We start from the raw sequence: 19,217 nt of genomic DNA, 5'->3' as shown, positions 1-19,217 counted from the left end.
GGTCGACATCAGAGTTAATTTTGCATTGATTACAGCAAGCTGTCCAGGTTCTGTGGCATGGATCGATTTCAATTTTGTAACCTATTACTATTTTCATAATAGGCACTATTTATGTGATAAAAATGTGTATACTTTTTCATGACATTATTTAGTCTACATACTTGATATAACTTGATTCTGATATTTTAAATATTTTTAGCCTAGTGAGTTTACTTGGATTCAGCGTGAATAAAAGTATAAGATAAAGTATTGTCACTTTGCTCTGGCTATTCTTAAAAAAACAAAAACAAACAAATGGTGTATAGAGGGCTGGTGTATACTAAGAAATGATGGGCAATGTCAATCCCCTAGCGGTTAAATCTAAAAGTTTTTATATATGTGTGTGTGTGTGTGTGTGTGTGTGTATTTTCATTTAATTTTCCTTGGAACACAAAAAAAAACTGAACAAGGTGTCTCTCTGTTTAATCTTATCTGGAATAAAGCAACAACACGTGCTTGCTTAGTAGTGTAAAGTATTGCGTTAGTAACACCAAAATAAACAGATTGTTGAGCACATATTTTGTACATACATTTCAACTTGCCAAACTCATTCGTTCACCCAAAACAACGAAAAAGTGACTACAAATGTAGGTTGGCGCTTTCCTTGAAAGGTCCAACAAAACTGGCTTTGGAGCAAAATACATCATTGTACAATGCAGGATTTTTCTTTTTTTCTTCTTTTTTTTTTTTTAAATCAACAAATCCTACGACAAGCCCAAGCCTTCAAGGGGATTCACAGAAGTGTTCTGCACTCAGTTACAATGGGGTGACAGTGAACAGCACATTAACACAAAAGTAAATAACAGTGGAATATTTATTTTTATTTTTTTGTAAAGAATCAGTATAAGGCATATCAGACTTATTTTATTCAATAACGGTATCAATAATTATTGTGTGATGTTCGGAAATGTAATAGTCAACATCACAGCTCTTCAGTTTTTAGAAAATTAGTTCGAGGGGATGTCATGCCAGTGGTGTGTCAAAAAAAGTGTTTGTCACCTTCATTTACACAATAATAATTTTTCACAATAAAGGAGACAAGCAGCAGGCACATTTCACTGCTACTCTGACTAATTATACATGAGTCACAAAGGAAAAGAGGATGAACGGTTCTGCTTTCTACATGCGTGTGTGCGTGCATTTGTGTGTGCGAGAGCATGTGACGTAAAAGAGACACAAATGAGCAGTTTGGCTATAAAAAGCGAATGCGGGGAAAGGACCAGCTGCAGCCACATCAGCGGTGCCTCTCGCCCACGCAGTCCTCGCTTTAACTGCAGTCTGTACTTGTTGTGCTGGAAAAGCTGAGGAGCAGTCTAACACAGTAATGCAGCTGCTGACAGATTCCATTGGGAATGTTTGACGATTGTTGGTTTATGTTTAGCTCAATAAATGATATTTTTATGTAATGAAGGCAAAGCTGTGCAATAGTGCATTGCATGAATGGCACTGTTATATTTAAAGCTCCAAATGATCAACTCTGTGTCGTGCATTACTGCATCGCCTGTGGGATGTTTGGGATTGTATATGAAGAGAGTCAGTGATATGTTCCATATGACAGCCCGTAGCTTTTGGAGACCAAGGGACTATTTGACAATTAGACAATTAGTTAATGTTGTGACCTTTTATTGAATTTCAGTTGAGTACATTTAAGTGATGTTTTGCACCACTTTATGTCATGAGTACTTCTTGTTCCATACTACTCTTTGTTCCTTATTTTATTTTCTAATTAATTCGTATGAGTCAAGTGTTTTTTTTAGAAGCTGGGACAGACCGAGAGAAACAGAGTTAGAACAAAATGTTTAGAAAGATAGGGAAAGGAAATCATCAACCACAAGCTTTTAGGGACCTAATAAAAATTTGAATTTTATACATCCAGCCATCCATTTTCTGACCTGCTTATCCTCACAAGAGTCGTGGCAGTGCTGGACCCTAACCCAGCTATCATCGGGCAGGAGGCGGGATCCACCCTGGAGTGGTTGTCAGCCAATTGACCCCTCCGTGGATATTGCGCAATCCGCGTCAATGACCAATCAGAGGCCAGAGATCTGCATAGACCAAAGCCCGTTTTTGCTCACGCCATTTTCTCAGACAACATTGCATGGTCCAGTATAGGGTTAGTTAGCGTTTTATCGCGTAAAAAGCTCCTTTCGGCTTGTCCCTTTCGGGGTCGCCACAGCGTGTCATCTCAGATGAAGGAACATACATGTTTGGCACAATTTTTACACCAGATGCCCTTCCTGACGCAACCCTTCTCAGGGAGTGGAGGCCCCAGTGGGATATGAACCCACAACCCCTGGTTTACCAAACCAGTGCTCTAACCACTGAGCTAGGGGGCCTCAGCGTTTTACTATGTAATAGTGACGACAGGTATCCTGAAAGGCTAGTTGGTGGAGTTCGATTCGTACCCTTTCCAAAACCGAAGACCCAGTACGAAAAATGCCTTCGATGTATCAAACTTTGTGGAAGACCGCATCATCAACTAAATCCATCTAATATCAACCGGAACACATATGTTTGCACGAAGGTATGCCCTATATTTGATTTTCAATACATGTCTCGTATAAATGAATTTGAAGTTCTTCGCTAGCATAACACTGCTACGTGTGAACGATTGACACACTTATTCTTTGTTGAGCGATATTTAGCGATGATCGGACTGCACAAACGTATTGATTTCTTGCTGGCTCGTGGCCAGAAGCTTAACCAGACTGTGTTCGCACGAAGATATGCCCTAAATTTGATTTTTAATACACGTCTCGTATAAATGAATGAGACGTTCTCCGCTAGCATAACATTGCTACGTGTGAACGATTGAGACACTTATTCTTTGTTGAGCGATATTTAGCGATGATCGGACTGCACAAACGTATTGATTTCTTGCTGGCTCGCGGCCAAAAGTTAACCAGACTGTGTTTGCACAAAGATATGCCCTAAATTTGATTTTTAATACACGTCTCGTATAAATGAATGAGACGTTCTCCGCTAGCATAACATTGCTACGTGTGAATGATTGAATGAAATCAGAAGTATGGGGTCTCTCTCAGTTAAGAATGTATTGTATTTAGAATCAATAATATATCGTTGATTGGAATGAAATCAGAAGCATGGAGTCTATCTCAGTTCTGAGTGTATTGTATTGTATTTGCCATTTTTACTGTTTGTCTTACATCAGCGCACGTGGCGTGACGTCACTTCAGGAGGCGTGGTTAAGTGCCCTGTACGGAGGGGTCAATTGCAAGGAACATGGAGACAGACAAACTGTCACACTCACAATCACACTTAGGGGCAATTTAGAGTCTCCAATTAATGCATCTCTTTGGGATGTGGGAGGAACCCGAAGTGCCCCCAGAAAACTCACACAGGCACAGGGAGAACATGCAAACTCCCCACAGTTGGGGCCGGGAACCCTAACCAAGGCTCTAACCAAGATGTGCCACCATGCCGACTCTATATAAATTAATGTTGGAATAACATGAGTCTTCATTGGAATTACATACCATGTTGTCAAAACCACTTTCTAGTTTCTTTAACTTAATTACCACTTCGATTCAGGAAAACATTATTTTTTTCAGAAAGATCAGAAACCTATTATAGTGCCTGCCTTTATCTGACTTTGTCTCACTATGAGCTCAACTTCTCTTTCTTTCCCTTTAAGGGTTCTCATGGCGCAGCATCCTTTTTTCAAGCTTAATGCCTGCATCCTCCTCTCTTACGCCAAATGTCCGCCCTCACTACATCTGTCAACCTTCTCTTTGGTGTCTTCCATGCTCACCTGCCTGGCAACTCCAACCTCATCATCCTTCTAGTATTATACTCACTAGCTCTCCTAAAAAGAACCTCACCATAGTTATCTCCACCACATCTCTTCTGCCTCAGTTCATGTCTTCAGTGCCACTGTGTCTAACATGTCACATCATGGCCGGCAACACGAGTGACATATAAACCTTTCACTATTTTATCGCATAGGACACCTGACACATTCCTTCACATGTTTGAAATAGTTTCAATGTTTCTTTTTCCCTTTTGCAATGTTCTGGACTGCTGAAGTGAAGGTCTAAAATTTTGCCTTCTGAGATCACATCTAACCTTGTCCACTGTAATTTTGGTGAATTTGATTGGGTCACAAGGAAAAAGAGATGATGTGATTTACGCAGACTTGTGGTGGATGTCGGATGTATTTCATTCCTGGATATCTGAATGGCATACATCGAACCCTCAATTATTGTAGAAATCAATTTATTGAATGCATTAATACTATTATTATTGTTAATTAGTATTATTGTTATAAGTATGTACATTTTAGATCATCGGATTGGCCATTACACAACAATGGGGGTGTGGAGAGAAGGGCAACAACTATCATGGGTGTGGATAGGTGCAGGACATCTGCGGACATATTTAAGTCACCCATGGTTATCATCAGCTCAAGCTGTATTTAAGCATGTTGCCTGTTCCAACACCACCCAAGAGCAATGACAATGGTCCAGTCACACACAGATCACTCTTCCACACAGCTATGTCTCCATGTGAGACTCATTGCAGGAAATTTAAAAGTCCCATATTTTACCGCACAACTTTTTTCTAGAATTTGGTATGTTACTTTATATTAGCCCTACTGGGCCACAGTAAACATGTGAAATACAAATTAAAAATGTCCATGCATTCTTGAGTTCCCGAAAATACAGCCATTATCATTGAAAGTCCGCTCTTTTCCTTGTAGCCTCACGTTTCCCCCTCCACCTCTCCAATCTATGTACATAAATTCTTTTACTTTGCTCACCTTCATTCCTCTCCTTTCCAGTGAATCCCTCCTGCTTTCTCAATGTTCATCCATCCCCTCTCTCATTTTCAAACATCATGGTCCACAGGGATTCCAGTCCAACCTCATCTGTCATCTTATCCCTCACCACTGTTAACAGGAAGGGGCTCAGAACTGATTCTTGATCCAGTCCCACCTCCACCGTAAATTCCTCTGTCACACTTACGTCACTCTACACCACCGTTCTAGTGCTCTTGAAAATGTCCTTTACTAACATTTACTTTACTAACATGTCTTCCACTACAAACTTCCTCCATCATTATGACAATTTCTCTCTGGGTAACCTGTCATGAGATTTTTCTTGATCTAAAAATTTCCAATGTCGCTCCTTATGACCTTCTCGGTACTGCTCCCACGAAACCATCAAGACAAATAATCTATCTGTGCTACGTTTCCCTAGAAGAGTTAAACTACTGCTTACAAATACTTACTTCTGTCCTGAGTGAACTCTCCACTTCTATTTCCCATAATTTCATCATACAACTGATGAAATGTGTTCTTCTATAGTTCCCACAACTCTGCACATCTTCCTTGTTCTTATAAATGGGCACCAAAATATATATATAAAAATATGCATCCATACAGTTTCTGAGTCGCTTATCCTTACAAGGGTCCCGGGAGTGCTGGAGCCTATCCCAGCTGTCAATGGGCAGGAGGCAGGGTACACCGTTAACTGGTTGCACACCTGGGGGTAATTTAGAGTGTCCAATTAATGTTGCATGTTTTGGGAGTACCCAGAGAAAACCCACGCAGGCATGGGGGGAGCATGCAAACTCCATACAGATGAGGCCAGGATTGAACCGAGGTCCTCAGAACTGGGAGGCCAATGCTATTATTATTATTGTTTTGACAGCATTTGACCTCATAATCCAATGGATGCTTTGACAGAATTCAATTATGCTGTTAATAACACAGTCTTCGAGATTCTTTCATCTTTAATTAAATGGTGTCTCTTCATGAACGGACCAACATGTGGAAAACATGCCAACTTATTTTGAAAATTGTGTGGCCTCTGAATGGCGTTTTTCAATTTCCACCAAACTTTCTCTTGGTACAGCAACAAATATAAGATCTCCCCAACATCACCTCAACAAAAGAGCACAAGCACAAATAGGTGCAAGAACAGATGCAAAACAATCACAATAAGAAAAAGAAAGCTAAGTGATTTAAAGGCAGGACAAAACTGAGAAATTAAAAATGATGTTTACAAAAAGTGAAGGGTGTTGTTCTTCATGTACTCATGTTATTGCTTAGAATTTAGAGAGTAAGGCTGCTACTAATTGCACTTATGTCTTTACTCAATTCAATTAAAATGGTGTAAGGAGGAGGAGGAGGAGGAAGAGGAGAAGGAGGAGGAGGAGGAGGAGGAAAAAGAATAGAGAGGCTCTCCAAACCAAGAAGCACTAAAGGAGGTGCAGGTGGGCAGTAGGGGGTGAGGTTTATAAAACACCTGAATGTGAGTTGGGTGAGTGAATGTGAGTAACGGAGAAGTGGTTGCAGTGGGGAGTCTACTGGGTTGCAAGGTTCCCTCAAAAGCTGTAGGCACTATTGCGCTCCAAATACCAGATATGAACAGTTATTATGTTTGCTCTGATTGCTTTTTTTTTTTTCTTTTTTGTATGGGGCAGGGAATATATAATTGAAATGAACACAATAATCTGTGACACCTGTTACTATGCAAGAACTAGTCAAATACCATTGTTTGTTATTTTAATGTCAATATATGTCTTAAATCAGCATTTATTTTGCAAATTTGGCATGGTAGATCAACGTTACGGTATATTATATATATATCTACTGATGCAATTGACAACTGATACCTTTAAAAATAATTTGAGTTCGTTCACCATTTATACAAGTATTCTACAAATGCAGTTATAATGCCAGAACCTTCTCCATTAAAGTTGCTGCTTCAGCACAGATGTTTGCATCAGGTGGCTACAGTACAGACATCTAATATTCACATTTTTTTCGGACGACATGTTTCACCTGGTGTAAATTTGTAGCTTTTCCTGTAATTGATTTTTGTTGTCAATATCTATCACAAACCTGTTTAAGGAGTTTGGTTAGTCGGTCCAAGCATTTTATGAGACAGATTCTCCAGAAACAAAGAACATAACTGCTATTTTTTTTTTCCTAAGCAGAGAGTGAATTCCTTTTTTTCCAGTCATGTTGTCTCAACTTGTCTGTAAAATAGTAATTCCTCAATTCGTTAACTTAATGTCAAAGTACTGTTAAAATATTATTATTTAAATGCATCTTTCATTTATAAATGCTATTTATTTATATTTGTGAGGAATCTTTTATATTTTAAAATGCTCGTGGAAAGTTCAAGTTTGGCAGTGATGTTCATTGATTGGCCAACAGAGTAATGTTGCTGGGAACGGAACGTGTAACTGCCTCCTCACATTAATAGGTTTGATTCATGTTGTGATTATTATTGCCTTCTATCAATAATATAGTACAGTCATTAGTGTAACTAAATATTCCCCAATTAAAATGCCTCACCATCATATATGTATGATGATGCACGTCTAAACAGCGCCATAAAGTTACTGATTAGCAGTTTGATGGGGGAAGTAAACCAAGATTCAGCTCTCCAATGTAGTTAGTACTGCATGTGTGTGAGGCACCTATAAGATGCACTAATTCAGTTCAACACTTGCTGTCCAATACCAAAGACTCATTTTTGCCAATCCCTCCACATCTGTGTGTTATGACTTAACAATGCTACAGAATAGGAGAAAAAAGCAAAAGCATTCCTTTAAAAAATGTAGGCAGAGACAGAGAGGACACTTGGGTTGTTTGTTGACAGATTATGTCGATACAGACCAAACCACAGTGACAGATTTTTTTTTGTTGAGTTAGGTGTCAAATTACACAATCATCTTCCAGTTTCCCAATTCATTCCTTACTAATGCAATAGTAGGGCCAAACCTATTTTGGTAGTTTTAGCATCTGCATTGATTGTGGAGGTAAGACCTTATAAATGTTTAGAGTAGGGCTGGGCAATTGTATGGTTGCGATTACAGATCGTGATAAATGTTATATTAATCTCACTGGTCAGATGTGTGCGTGTTCCCTCCTCTTAGCAAGATCAAGGTGGCCCCTCCTTGACCTGGCATTAAAATTGGCCAGGCGGGATGTATCCAACATCCGTTGTGTGGCAATGTCTTCAAAGTGACGTGGTACATTGACTGAATAACTGATGTGCAAGGCATCGTCAAATACGGGCAACTGAGCAAACCTGTTCATTCATTTGAAGAAGTACTACCCGAGTGATTATGTGGAAAGCATAAAAATGCGAGTGGCTTCAGTACAGCCTGTCACTCATAGCGCAGGACATGTAGCATCAACATTTAGCCACTGCTATTGGTGAGGCCGCCAAACCAAAGCCATGTCATCATTATTCATGTGGTTTGGAAAATGGCAAAACTAGTTCACCTATATGTTTATTAAAGACAACACAAATTTGAAAGTAGCAATCATGTTAACAGGGTATTTAGGACAATAACTGCAGGCCAGTAATGTTGACAATCCAGTGTTCACATTATCCCCGAGGGGACAGTTTGTTAATTTTGTATCTGATACCTCCAACCTGGGAGATAGGACTTCAAACTAGTGCACTGTTATATTTCCTACATTTGTTACAATATTCGATGAAAACTGTTCTTATATTTATTTTATTTTATTTGCCTTATTTGCTTTGTATGCTTAAATGTTGGGGTGACTGTTTTAAATGTTCATGGATGGATGGATGGATGGATGGATGGATGGGTAAAGGAAAGTGTTGTTAATAAAAGGTGTGAATAAAATGTTGATAACTAGCTTTAGTTTCTATTATTGTATGCTTTACAATTGGCAATTAAAAAAATAGAAAATAAGTAAAAAATGTGTTCAAAACTTGACGTGATTAAGAAAAACTGAGATCATTTTTGGATTCTGCACACAAAAATGTGTTAAAAAATGCTCTCAGACAAATTAAAAAAAAGTTGTTCCCCAGTGTAATCGGGGTTTGACGATATAAAAAAATAAAAATAATTTGTTTTACCAGATCACCCATTCCTACTACACCAGATATTGTTAACAGCAGTGCATTACATAGTAAGGATTTACAGTACTAAGGTCCTCTTTATATTCCGTTTTTCATCAAAAAGTTACCAAACACTTGTCAGTATGTCAGTTTGTGTTCACTGTTAAACTGTTTTCTTTTGTGACATGTCGGTTATTTGACTCAATTACGACCATGGATTTAAAGCAGGCAACAATCTTTTGTGCTGCTTTGATTGTCTTCTGAAACCTTTCTCTGTCTCCCTAAGTGCAGCTCCCGTACCAGATGGAGACACAGAACGTCAACAAGCTCTCAATAGATGAGTGAAAGAAGGCCAGACAAACTTTTGTGTCCAGGTTGTCTTTTCTGAGGACTTTCAGGAAGTGGAGACCCTGTTGAACCTACTTGATGACCACTGAGATATTGTCTGTCCATAAGAGGTCCTCACCAATGAGTACTCCCATCCATCCATCCATCCATCCATCCATTCATCCTTTTCTACCGCTTCTCCGGGTCGGGTCGCAGGGGAAGTAGCTTCACCAGGGATATCCAGCCTTCACTTTCCCCAGCCACTTCTTCCAGCTCTTCCGGAGGGATCCCGAGGTGTTCCCAGGCTAGCCAAGAGACATAGTCCCTCCAGCGTGTTCTGGGTCATCCAAGGGTCTCTTTCCAGTGGAACAGCCCTGAAACACCTCACCAGGGAGGCATCCGGGAGGCTTGCAGATCAAGTCCCCCAGCCACCTCATCTCGCTCCTCTCAATGTGGAGGAGCAGCAGCGTTTCTCACCTTGGCCAATTCCATAGTGGAACAGAGTCCAACCCCTCACAAGAGGAGTGGTACCAGAGCCTAAGCGGTTTGTAGAGGCGAGTTCGACTATATCTCGTCGGAACTTCTCAACCTCACGCAACAATTGGGTTCCTTCCTTGCCAAAGAGGAGACATTCCATGTCGCTCGAGCTAGTTTCTGTAGCCGGGGATCGGATCGCCAAGGTCCTAGCCTTTGGCCACTGCCCAGCTTACATCGCACCCGACTCCTATAGCCCCTCTCACAGGTGGTGACCCCATAGGAAGAGGGACCATGTTACCCTTTTCAGGCTGTGCTGAGCCCCATGGGTGCAGGCCTGCCCACCAGGCATGTCGCCTTTGAGCCCCACCTCCAGGCCTAGCTCCAGAGGGGGGCCCCGGTGACCGGCATCCAGGCAAGGGAAACCGAGATCCAACATTTGCACTCGTCATAGGAGTTTTGTTGGTTTTAAACCAATTAAAACGGACATGATTAAGCACTTGTAATGGAGTGTGATAGAGATTATGATAAACTGTCAAGAATTTTTAACCTCTCTATAGCTTTTTTTTTGTCCTGTTCATGTGCATAGTCATTCAGAATGGTGGATCTCTACGTCTTTTATGATGAAACTTGTTTTTTTTTGTGTGTTTTCTAGCCCAGTAGTTGATGTGTCTCAAACAGAAGTTGTTTCATGGCTAAAATGAGCGCAAATAATTTTTCTAGTATTATCACTCTCATATTTTTCATACTGGCATATTCTAGTACCTAAACAATCTGGGCAGTTGATGTCCGATGAATTATGATTTAATACCAAGTAAATTAAGAAAGTAGATTGAAAGTCAGAAGCTCTACCAGGGCACTTTAGTATAATTTGAATTGCTTCAGTCAGATGGTATAAATTTGGCCTCTCTATCTCTCTCTCTCCGAAGTGTTATTTTGGAAAATACACTAGATTGAATACCACCGGCTTAGAGGGAACATTGTCAACAATGAAGGATAAGTCGAGGTGTGAAGACGGTCAACAGAAGGGAGAAGGAGGAGAGTCAACTAGTTGTGGATTGGAATTTAGGTGGAATTAATTACCTGTAGGAAATGGCAAGTGCTCTCCTTTTGCTGACTGCCCTTAGATTTGACTAGAGCTCTATCTAGGTTTAGGATACCAGATCCTGTGCTGGCTCGGAGCTGGTTGTGACTGCTGTTGTTGGTGTAGACCTCTCGGGCCCTGCTCACCGTTAAGCTCGACGACCATGTCCCTTTCTTCACAAGGGGCACATCCACAAGACCCAGAGACAGCAAGGGACCACTTCCTCCACCGATACTGCCACCGATGTTATTGCTGCTACCCCTAATTGGCACACAAGAGGATGGCGCTGCATACTTGACATCGTTGTTGCTCCGTGAGGCTCTGAGTGCGGAATGGTGGTGTGTGTGGCCATGATGTGCATAGTTGTCTGCGTGCTCACTTATTGTGCCATAAGGGTCCATCATAAAGTATTTTTGTGACTGGGGAAACTTGTCAGGGTTGTTGCCAGGGTACCGACCCATTGTCATTGCTATTTGTGAAGGGGAAATGGACGGTGAAGGTGAGGGTGGTGGTTGGTGGTGGTGAGGGTGGTAGAGACACAGCTCCCGTTCCAGGTTATCATCTGAGCTCCAATATCCAGAGCCTGGTGCAGATGCTGAGTCATGAAGCTGGTGGTGATGATGGTGGTGGCTTCGATGTTTGGGCTCCGCTGATCGACAGCGCTCACGACTCTTGCTGCGCTTCCTTTGGCCGACTCCCATCAGTGGCACATCACCCTCTGGACTTGCCCTTGAACCACCACCACCACCTCCTCCACCACCAACACCACCATTAACACTCCCATTATTGGCCCCTTTAACAGACTGTGTGTGATGTGGGCCCTCCAGTGAATGTGACTTTGTGAACAGTTTCTGGACTGAGTGGACCAGGTGGCGAATCCGCCCTGGGCTGTCATTGTTGACGTTGGACCCGATGCCCCCACTCTGGGCCAACATTCCTCGTTTATATTGCAGTGTATGGTAACCATCTCTGGAGAAAGATGGCTGATGCTCAAATGGGTCTGCAAAGTTTGCTGGTGCCCGGGTGGGTGTTTTACCTCCATAGCCTCCACCACCTACTGCTCCCCCTCCTCCTACATATGGTACCATAGCCATACACTCATCCTTTACCTCAGGATGGTGAGATGAGGAGGTGGAATGGCATCGTCTAGGAAAGGTTCCGTATGGGACAATGCTGTTACTGTCTGAGGGGTACGATGTGCGCTGGGCATTGTAGTAGGACAGCTCATTTGGATGTGGCACAGCAATAGGTAGTGGCATGTCAATCTGACTAATCAAGTATGGCTTGCGGTCAACATGCTGAACAAGTGGCTCATATGATGGCTCATAGGACATCACATGATGGTGACTCCGGCTACTCGAGAGGCCTTTCATGATGTAGGGCGAAAGGGGTGGAAACAAAACAGGAATGATATGGATGAGTGATTACAGGCAGGCCTGTGTTCATAGAAAGGCTTTGGATGACTTTCCCTGAGAGGAGAACTTCAGACTCTGAAAAAGAAGAAAAGAATGAAGTTAAGACATTTTGTGAGGCAGCGAGCGCATCAATGACCAGCAGTTTTGACCACAATCTGATCCTATGCAAATAGTAGTGCCAACAATGACAAAGAAGATTTGCTGGGGTTAGCAATGATGTTTGCACTGAGGTCGTGATTCCCGAACAGCAATACATACAGCAGCTAAACTATCAAATGCTCTTGCAGAATGTGTCTCTTGAACTGCAGACAATGATTGTGGAGAATCAGGGATTGAAAATAATTTATCCAAGAATATCTGTCACGCAAGTATGAAAGGCAAAGAAAGTAGTCACATTTAAACTTAAAAAAAAAATTTACTCAATATAATCCCTCAATAGGGAAATTCAAACGTAAGGTCTGCTGTAGATAACCAGACCACATAGATGAAGACAAACAATCAAAAGTACAATGAATTATCAGCCATAAGATTAGCACTTCAACTGTCAAACTAACAAGGTTGGCAAAATCTGTTTGAAAAATAATATACAATGTTTTTAATTTTTCTAATTTATTTATTTCAACTTGATGCATCCAGGTAAGACCACTGAGAACAGATTCTCAACTGCATTGCCAACCTGACTCCAGAGAGCAGAGTAAAACAAGGTAGAAAGAAAGCAAATACAAATACCATTTCTCCAATATGATGTACTCAAACTATACACAAAATAAAAGAAAATAAATACACAAAACAGAAATATAGATATTGATAATAATAATACACCAATAAATGATCAGAGAAAATACTCTCCCTTGACCCCAACCTTAAATGTTAAAGATGAGAGATGTTAGTATTATTTGATGTAAATTGAGTATGATATTAGGATCCTAATTGAGTATGATGTAAATGCTCTCAAAGTTCCACCTCCTTGGAAATTTCTGCTATCAATAAAAGACTTTCTTCTCTCTCTCTAAGGCTGTCGAGAAGCAGCCTCTGAGCCGACATAATGACTATAAGCCACACCACCAAGACTGCTTGAAATTGAGCAGGACAACACACTTCTGCGCCGCCGAAGGGTCCGTCATATGCGGCCACAGCGGTGAGACATGCATCATTAACCCTTGTTTAATTTTTTTTCCCCTTTTCCTACTTGGACCGCACATGAAGCCAGCAACTGTTGCGCTTGACCTCCGGCAGCCTCTCTGACTGCAGTCAGGCTGTCAATGGGCCGTGGAACAGCAAACCCCATCCAGTTCCATGCTGCCTTGCAACACAATGCTCAAGGGGCAAGTCTGCAAAACACTTTAGCTCAAATAATACAAAACATGTCACACTTCAGGGAAGATAACTTTTTTTACGCTTGCCGCACAATTTGATGGCGAGTTGCAAGCGAGGCTGGTTGTAATGGGTTCAGGTTAAAAAGTATGAGGAAATGGCAATTTGAAATACAAATGGTCACTCATTGGGATGAGGATGTCTTTAGAGATAGGAGAGAACTTGTGCAAAAAATTAGACCAACCAGCCTGTTTCCATTACGACACTAGTTTTTAGCCTCGCCCCCCCTCCCCCCCCCAAAAAAAAAATATTTGGAAAAATAGTTGAATAAAAGAGTCCAAAGTTATATCTCAGCATTTTCATTCTAAACAGTTCTCTGTCTTTGTTCTTGATTGCAGCACTTATCTTCAAACATCAATCCATCAACCTTACTGCTTATCCTCACTAGGGTCCCAAGCGTGCTGAAGCCTATCTTAACTATCTTCGGGCGAGAGGTAGAATACACCCTGAACAATCAGGCATTTATACCTACGGGCATGTTGGAGTATTCAATTATCCTACCACGGATGTTTTTGGGGTGGCACGGTAGATCAGCTGGAAAGCTTTGGCCTTACAGTTTCCGAGGTCCTGGGTTTGATCCCGGACCTGCCCGTTTAGAGTTTGCATGTTCTCCCCGTGCCTGTGTGGGTTTTCTCCGGGCACTCCCGTTTCCTCCCACATCCCAAAAACATGCAACATTAATATTACATTATAAATTGCTCCTAGGTGTAATTGTGAGTGCGGCTGTTTGTCTCGATGTGCCATGCAATTGGCTGGCAACCAGTTCAGGGTCTACCTCGCCTCCTGCCCGTTGACAGCTGGGATAGGCTCCAGCACTCCCCATGACCCTTGTGAGGATAAGCGGCTAAGAAGTACTACTTTTTCCTCAGTGTAATAAAAAATACACACATTTGGAATTGCAGGCACGATAGTTTGAACTCTTTTAAATATCAGTGATCTGACTCTTCACAAGGCAGTTTCATCCCAAATGAACGGCCATGTGTCAACGGTGTAGTATTAATGGCAGATTTGTGTATATCTATTCGGCCTTGCTCTGTCCCACTTACTCCAAAAAATACTGCTTAACAGCATCTGACAGCTCCACTGGTTGAAGCCAAAGTGAGATCCTAAATGAGTTCTCTCTCTTTAATGCAGGATACTTGCTCTCTTTTCTTCCTCTCACTCACGTGTATCAAAATAGATACAATCTAACACACCGTTTCTTTTTTCACCTAAAGACCAAAGATAGATTGCTAACTTTGCTCAGATATTTCCTACACTTCATCTGACTTTACTAGTTTTAGATTAACCTGTGCATATTTTTTTCTCCCATAAATTAGACTGCTATGTTCAGAAACACAAGGGTCAAAAGACTTATACTGCCAAGTATCATTGAACAACAAATAATTTCTAATCAATTTCATATGGGGAAATATCAGTTGTGAAATAACAGACCATTTGCATAAGATAATTGATACTTTACAGTAGACTCTGGATTTAACGGACTAAGTGGTGGAGGAGTTGTCTGTTACAGCTGATTTTCCATTACACTGAAGCACTTTTTTGTGTTTACCAGTCGCAACATTACTGTATGACAATCTGCACGATCCATCCATCCATCCATTTTCTGTATCACTACATTTCACAGGTGAACTGGAGGCTATCCCAGGTAACCTTCGCCAAGAAGTGACAATAGCAGGCAGGATCCTATCAGATCCTCCACGTCCTGGCCACCAGCTCTTCCAGCTCCTTCCAACGAGTAGGCACTATCGATCAATGCATATCAGAAATAGCAGGCATTCCAACAATTTCTTCCCTCTTGCCATCAAGTTATTAAATTCTTGAACAGGTAACCTACAATTCCACTGCAACATATTTGATTGTTTTCTGCCTTGAGTTGTTGTCAAACCCTGCTGTGCCTAACAGTATTAATATTATGAACAACAGACTACCGGACTCGTCAATTTAAACTGCCACTGACACCAACATATACATTCTAAAATGGGTATTGTTATCAAAACTACAAATGTTAATCATTTAATCACACAGATGATAATACAAGTCGGAAAAAATGAGCTGGGAGCGTTTTATTAAAGTGGAACGTTGTGAAAGTATGACATCCAGGTGGCTGCCATATTGTCTGTGACGTCATGTGACAACTCGTGCAGGCATCACACTGGGGCCATTGACAACACGTTATATTGTGTTCTAGAATGTTCCTATAAGGATGAGGATGGCTGTCGACGGAGCTTTTTATTAATACTGCTTCTTTCGGACAAGTACACATATACACAGATTCTGCACTGCCTTTTTGACATTTCCGGAATAGTCGCTGGAAATAATATTCGCCTATTTGAAACATTGGATTCGACGATGTTGAGTATATGTCGTTTGGCTAGTTAGCTCGTGTTACACACTACTAAACTGTCTTTGTACTTCTATTTTGTTTTTGCTTTCTGTTGCATTTTATTGTGTGTGATTAAATCGTCTTCACGCAATACAAGTGCTTTGTTATATTTTTATTTTTATAGATTCTAAATTCACACGTAACATATGCTATAAACTGTGAGACAGATTAAACTCCCCCAACTATTTGTTTTTTTTAATAGCTCTATACACCGCTACCTGTCTTTCGGAACCCACAAAGCTCTTGTCCTTTGCACCTGTGCAATACATTTTTCACAATGAATCGGGACTTTTGGAAACATGTGCAGAGTGAATCCATCCTCCAGAGTGTTCGAGCAAAATCTAGCAAAACAATGAGCCGGAATTTCGTCTAACATGCAGAAAAAATGGGTAATTTCTCACCGGTACAAGAGGTAAAGACACTTGACTCCGCTGCTGTTAGCCATCTGCACAATACACCACTTCCGGCTTCTTCAACTCAAAACCCTCGAGAGATTTTTCGTGGCGGGAGATGCAAAAGTCTAAATACGGCAACATTCTGATGTGCTCTTAACAAATGGATGAGTCCATTCCAGCTCTTTTTTGGGGGGGGTTAAGACATAACAACATACTAAATTTTATGTTTTAGGTGTCAGTAGCACTTTAAACTGCATGCACTCTTAAAGCTTGACACACTTTGCACAATTGTCATTGCACTGGACTAACACTATAATAAGCACAAGACTGTATCCTTGCACATCTTTGCACAACTATGAGTTCTTATAAGGAAAAAAAATGTTCAGTCAATTGACTGTCTATTGTCCTTCATTCTTGTTTGTTCTGTTCTTCAAATGCAACATGTTGTATTAGGGTGGCACCATCTACTGGAGACAAATTCCTTGTGTGATATTAAGTTCTTGGCCAATAAAGCTGATTCAGATTCTGACAAGTACTGCAGTAAGTGGTGTTATACTCAATGGAATTTCCAGTAAGGGCTTGATTATCCTGACTTGTGCAAATCTGGTACTCTGAGTGGCGTAACTTTGCGAAAGGGTTACCCTGGATTGACATAATCGTCCAGACGCCACAGACGAGATTTTAACAGAACTGTGATGGTGGGCGTTAACACAGCTGCCTTTATGAGTTGAAAATCAAAGCTGCTCAAATCATTAATTCCCTTTAGGTGAGGTGCAATGAACGATCCCTCTGTGTGAATGGGCATGACTGGAGCATTGTCACTCTGCCTGTGTGGCAAATGATATGATAAAATAGAGGATGAGCTGGTGATAACTGTGGACCACTTAAATATGTTTGTGAACCGTGCAAACATATCCTCTCCCGTTCGTGCTCATGTAACAGAGTTAAAAGTATAGTTGTGTATTTTATTTTTATAACCACACAAAATTTGTAAATAGTTGCCTGACATATTAACCCTGAGTGGAACGTTGTAATTAACCCTTGGACCTCCATGTACACTTAGAGGGGACACACCCTCTTGTAATAAGTACCATGACCGTCTTCACCCCTCCAATTTTTGTACATTGTGGTCCTAGCTTGATGATACAGACACTAAAAAGTGTTTGGTTCGCCTTGATCACAGCAGCTGTTTCAAATAAATGGAGATTTCCTCAGAGAAGAATCCTGTGTCTCGACGTGGTCTTTAAAACTGCACAACGCAGAAGTCCACCGGTCACACTCATTCATGCATTTCGCCCCCCCTATCCCTATGGCTGCGTACTTGGCCACTGGAGTTATTCAAAATATAAAAATCGCCTCGTACTGACGTTAATAATGACGATGCGTTCAATTCACCACTTTCTATAATGATTTCGGGGTTTAATGTTTACATATTTCATCCATTAATCCATTTTCTGAGATGCTTTTCCTCAAGAGGGTCGCGAGAGTGCTGGAGCCAATCCCAGCTGTGCCAGAGAAGAAGCAAAAGCGGAGCCGTCGGTCCGGCCACCTGCCCTGCCTAGAGAACACTCCATACACACCACCTCTTCCAAGCATGTACCTCACCATCAAATCCATTGCTAACAAAATGGGCAAGCTTGAATTTCAATTTGGACATAATCGCTGTGTTTGTGATTGCTGCATCCTCATCATAACCTAGACCTGGCTTCACCTAACTATTCCTGATACTAGTGTGCAACGAGCAGGCCACACCCTTCACCTCTGGGATCAGACTGAAAACTCCCCAGAGATGGGTGGCTTTGTGTCTTCTACTCTGATGCAACAACAGTGCGATTATTGAGACACTGCTAACACAACATTGAATACATGTCCATTAAATGCCAGCCCTTTTACGTCATAAGTGAGTATAGTCTACAGAGCCTCACAAACTTCAGAGGCTATGATATCACAAGCTAGTCATTGGCAAGGGAGCTCAATAGCTTTTTTCTCGCTTTGACACATCTCGGTGACACTCATCTGCTCCAGTGCTTGCCCCTCCCCTTCCAGGCTACAGTAACTTTCCACTTACTGTACAGGAGCACAATGTAAGGTGTGTGCTCCTGGCCGTGAACCCCAGGAAGGCTGCTGGAGAAACAGGCTAGGTGCTCAGACCATGTGCCCACCAGCTTTTTAGCATCTTCTGCAAGATCTTACACCTCTCACTGGCTCAAGCACTTGCTTGAAAACTACAACAATCATTCCCGTCCCCCCCCCAAAAAAAAATCCTTAACTTGCCTCAATTACTATCACCCTCTTCCCCTCACATCTGTCATTATGAAGTGCTTCGAGAAGCTGGTTCTCAAGAACATCCTTGACTGCCGCCCCACCAACTTCAACTCCCACTAGTTTGCATACCGGGCGAATAGATCAACAGAGAACACCATCAGCATAGCTCTGCATGTTCTGTTGAGTCACCTGGAACACACGCATAGCGATGCTAGGATGCTCTTTGGGCATCATAGCTTGGCATTTTACACAATCATTCCAGACATTCTGATGATTAAACTGGACATCTCGCCCCCGTCTCACATACACCTGGATCATGGACTTCTTGACAAACGGAACCCAGACACTGAGAATCGGATCCCACCTTTCCTCAACTCATACACTGAGCACCGGCGGCCTAAGCCCCCTCCTGTACTCTCTCTACACTTTCGACTGGAGCCCAGTCCTCGAAAATGACATCATCGTTAAATTTGCTGTTGACACAACAGTGGTTGGTATGATCTCAAAGGGAGGCAAGGCACCTACAAAAAGGAGGGCCAGAAGCTCACAACTTGATGCACAGACAACAATCTGGCACTGAACACTATGAAAACAAAGACTGTTGTT

At 41.6% G+C, this 19,217-nt stretch overlaps 1 protein-coding gene across 2 annotated transcripts in view; it reads right to left on the bottom strand.

The window, feature by feature from the left end:
- Nucleotides 1-19,217, bottom strand: part of dlgap1a (discs, large (Drosophila) homolog-associated protein 1a) — a 162,054-nt gene that overhangs the window by 80,358 nt on the left and 62,479 nt on the right. Inside the window, exon 3 of one of the 2 annotated variants that reach the window (XM_061838973.1) lies at nt 10,776-12,266. In XM_061838973.1, coding sequence (XP_061694957.1) covers nt 10,776-12,149 — 1,374 coding nt within the window. In that variant the 5' untranslated portion in view covers nt 12,150-12,266. The remainder of the gene's footprint in view (nt 1-10,775; nt 12,267-19,217) is intronic. The other variant, XM_061838974.1, reaches the window with a different exon arrangement.

This window comes from Syngnathoides biaculeatus, chromosome 13 (genome assembly GCF_019802595.1).
Source record: "Syngnathoides biaculeatus isolate LvHL_M chromosome 13, ASM1980259v1, whole genome shotgun sequence".
Taxonomy (NCBI): domain Eukaryota; kingdom Metazoa; phylum Chordata; class Actinopteri; order Syngnathiformes; family Syngnathidae; genus Syngnathoides; species Syngnathoides biaculeatus.
The sequence above is the reverse complement of the archived record's forward strand: the minus strand, read 5'-3'. Positions and strand labels throughout refer to the sequence as shown.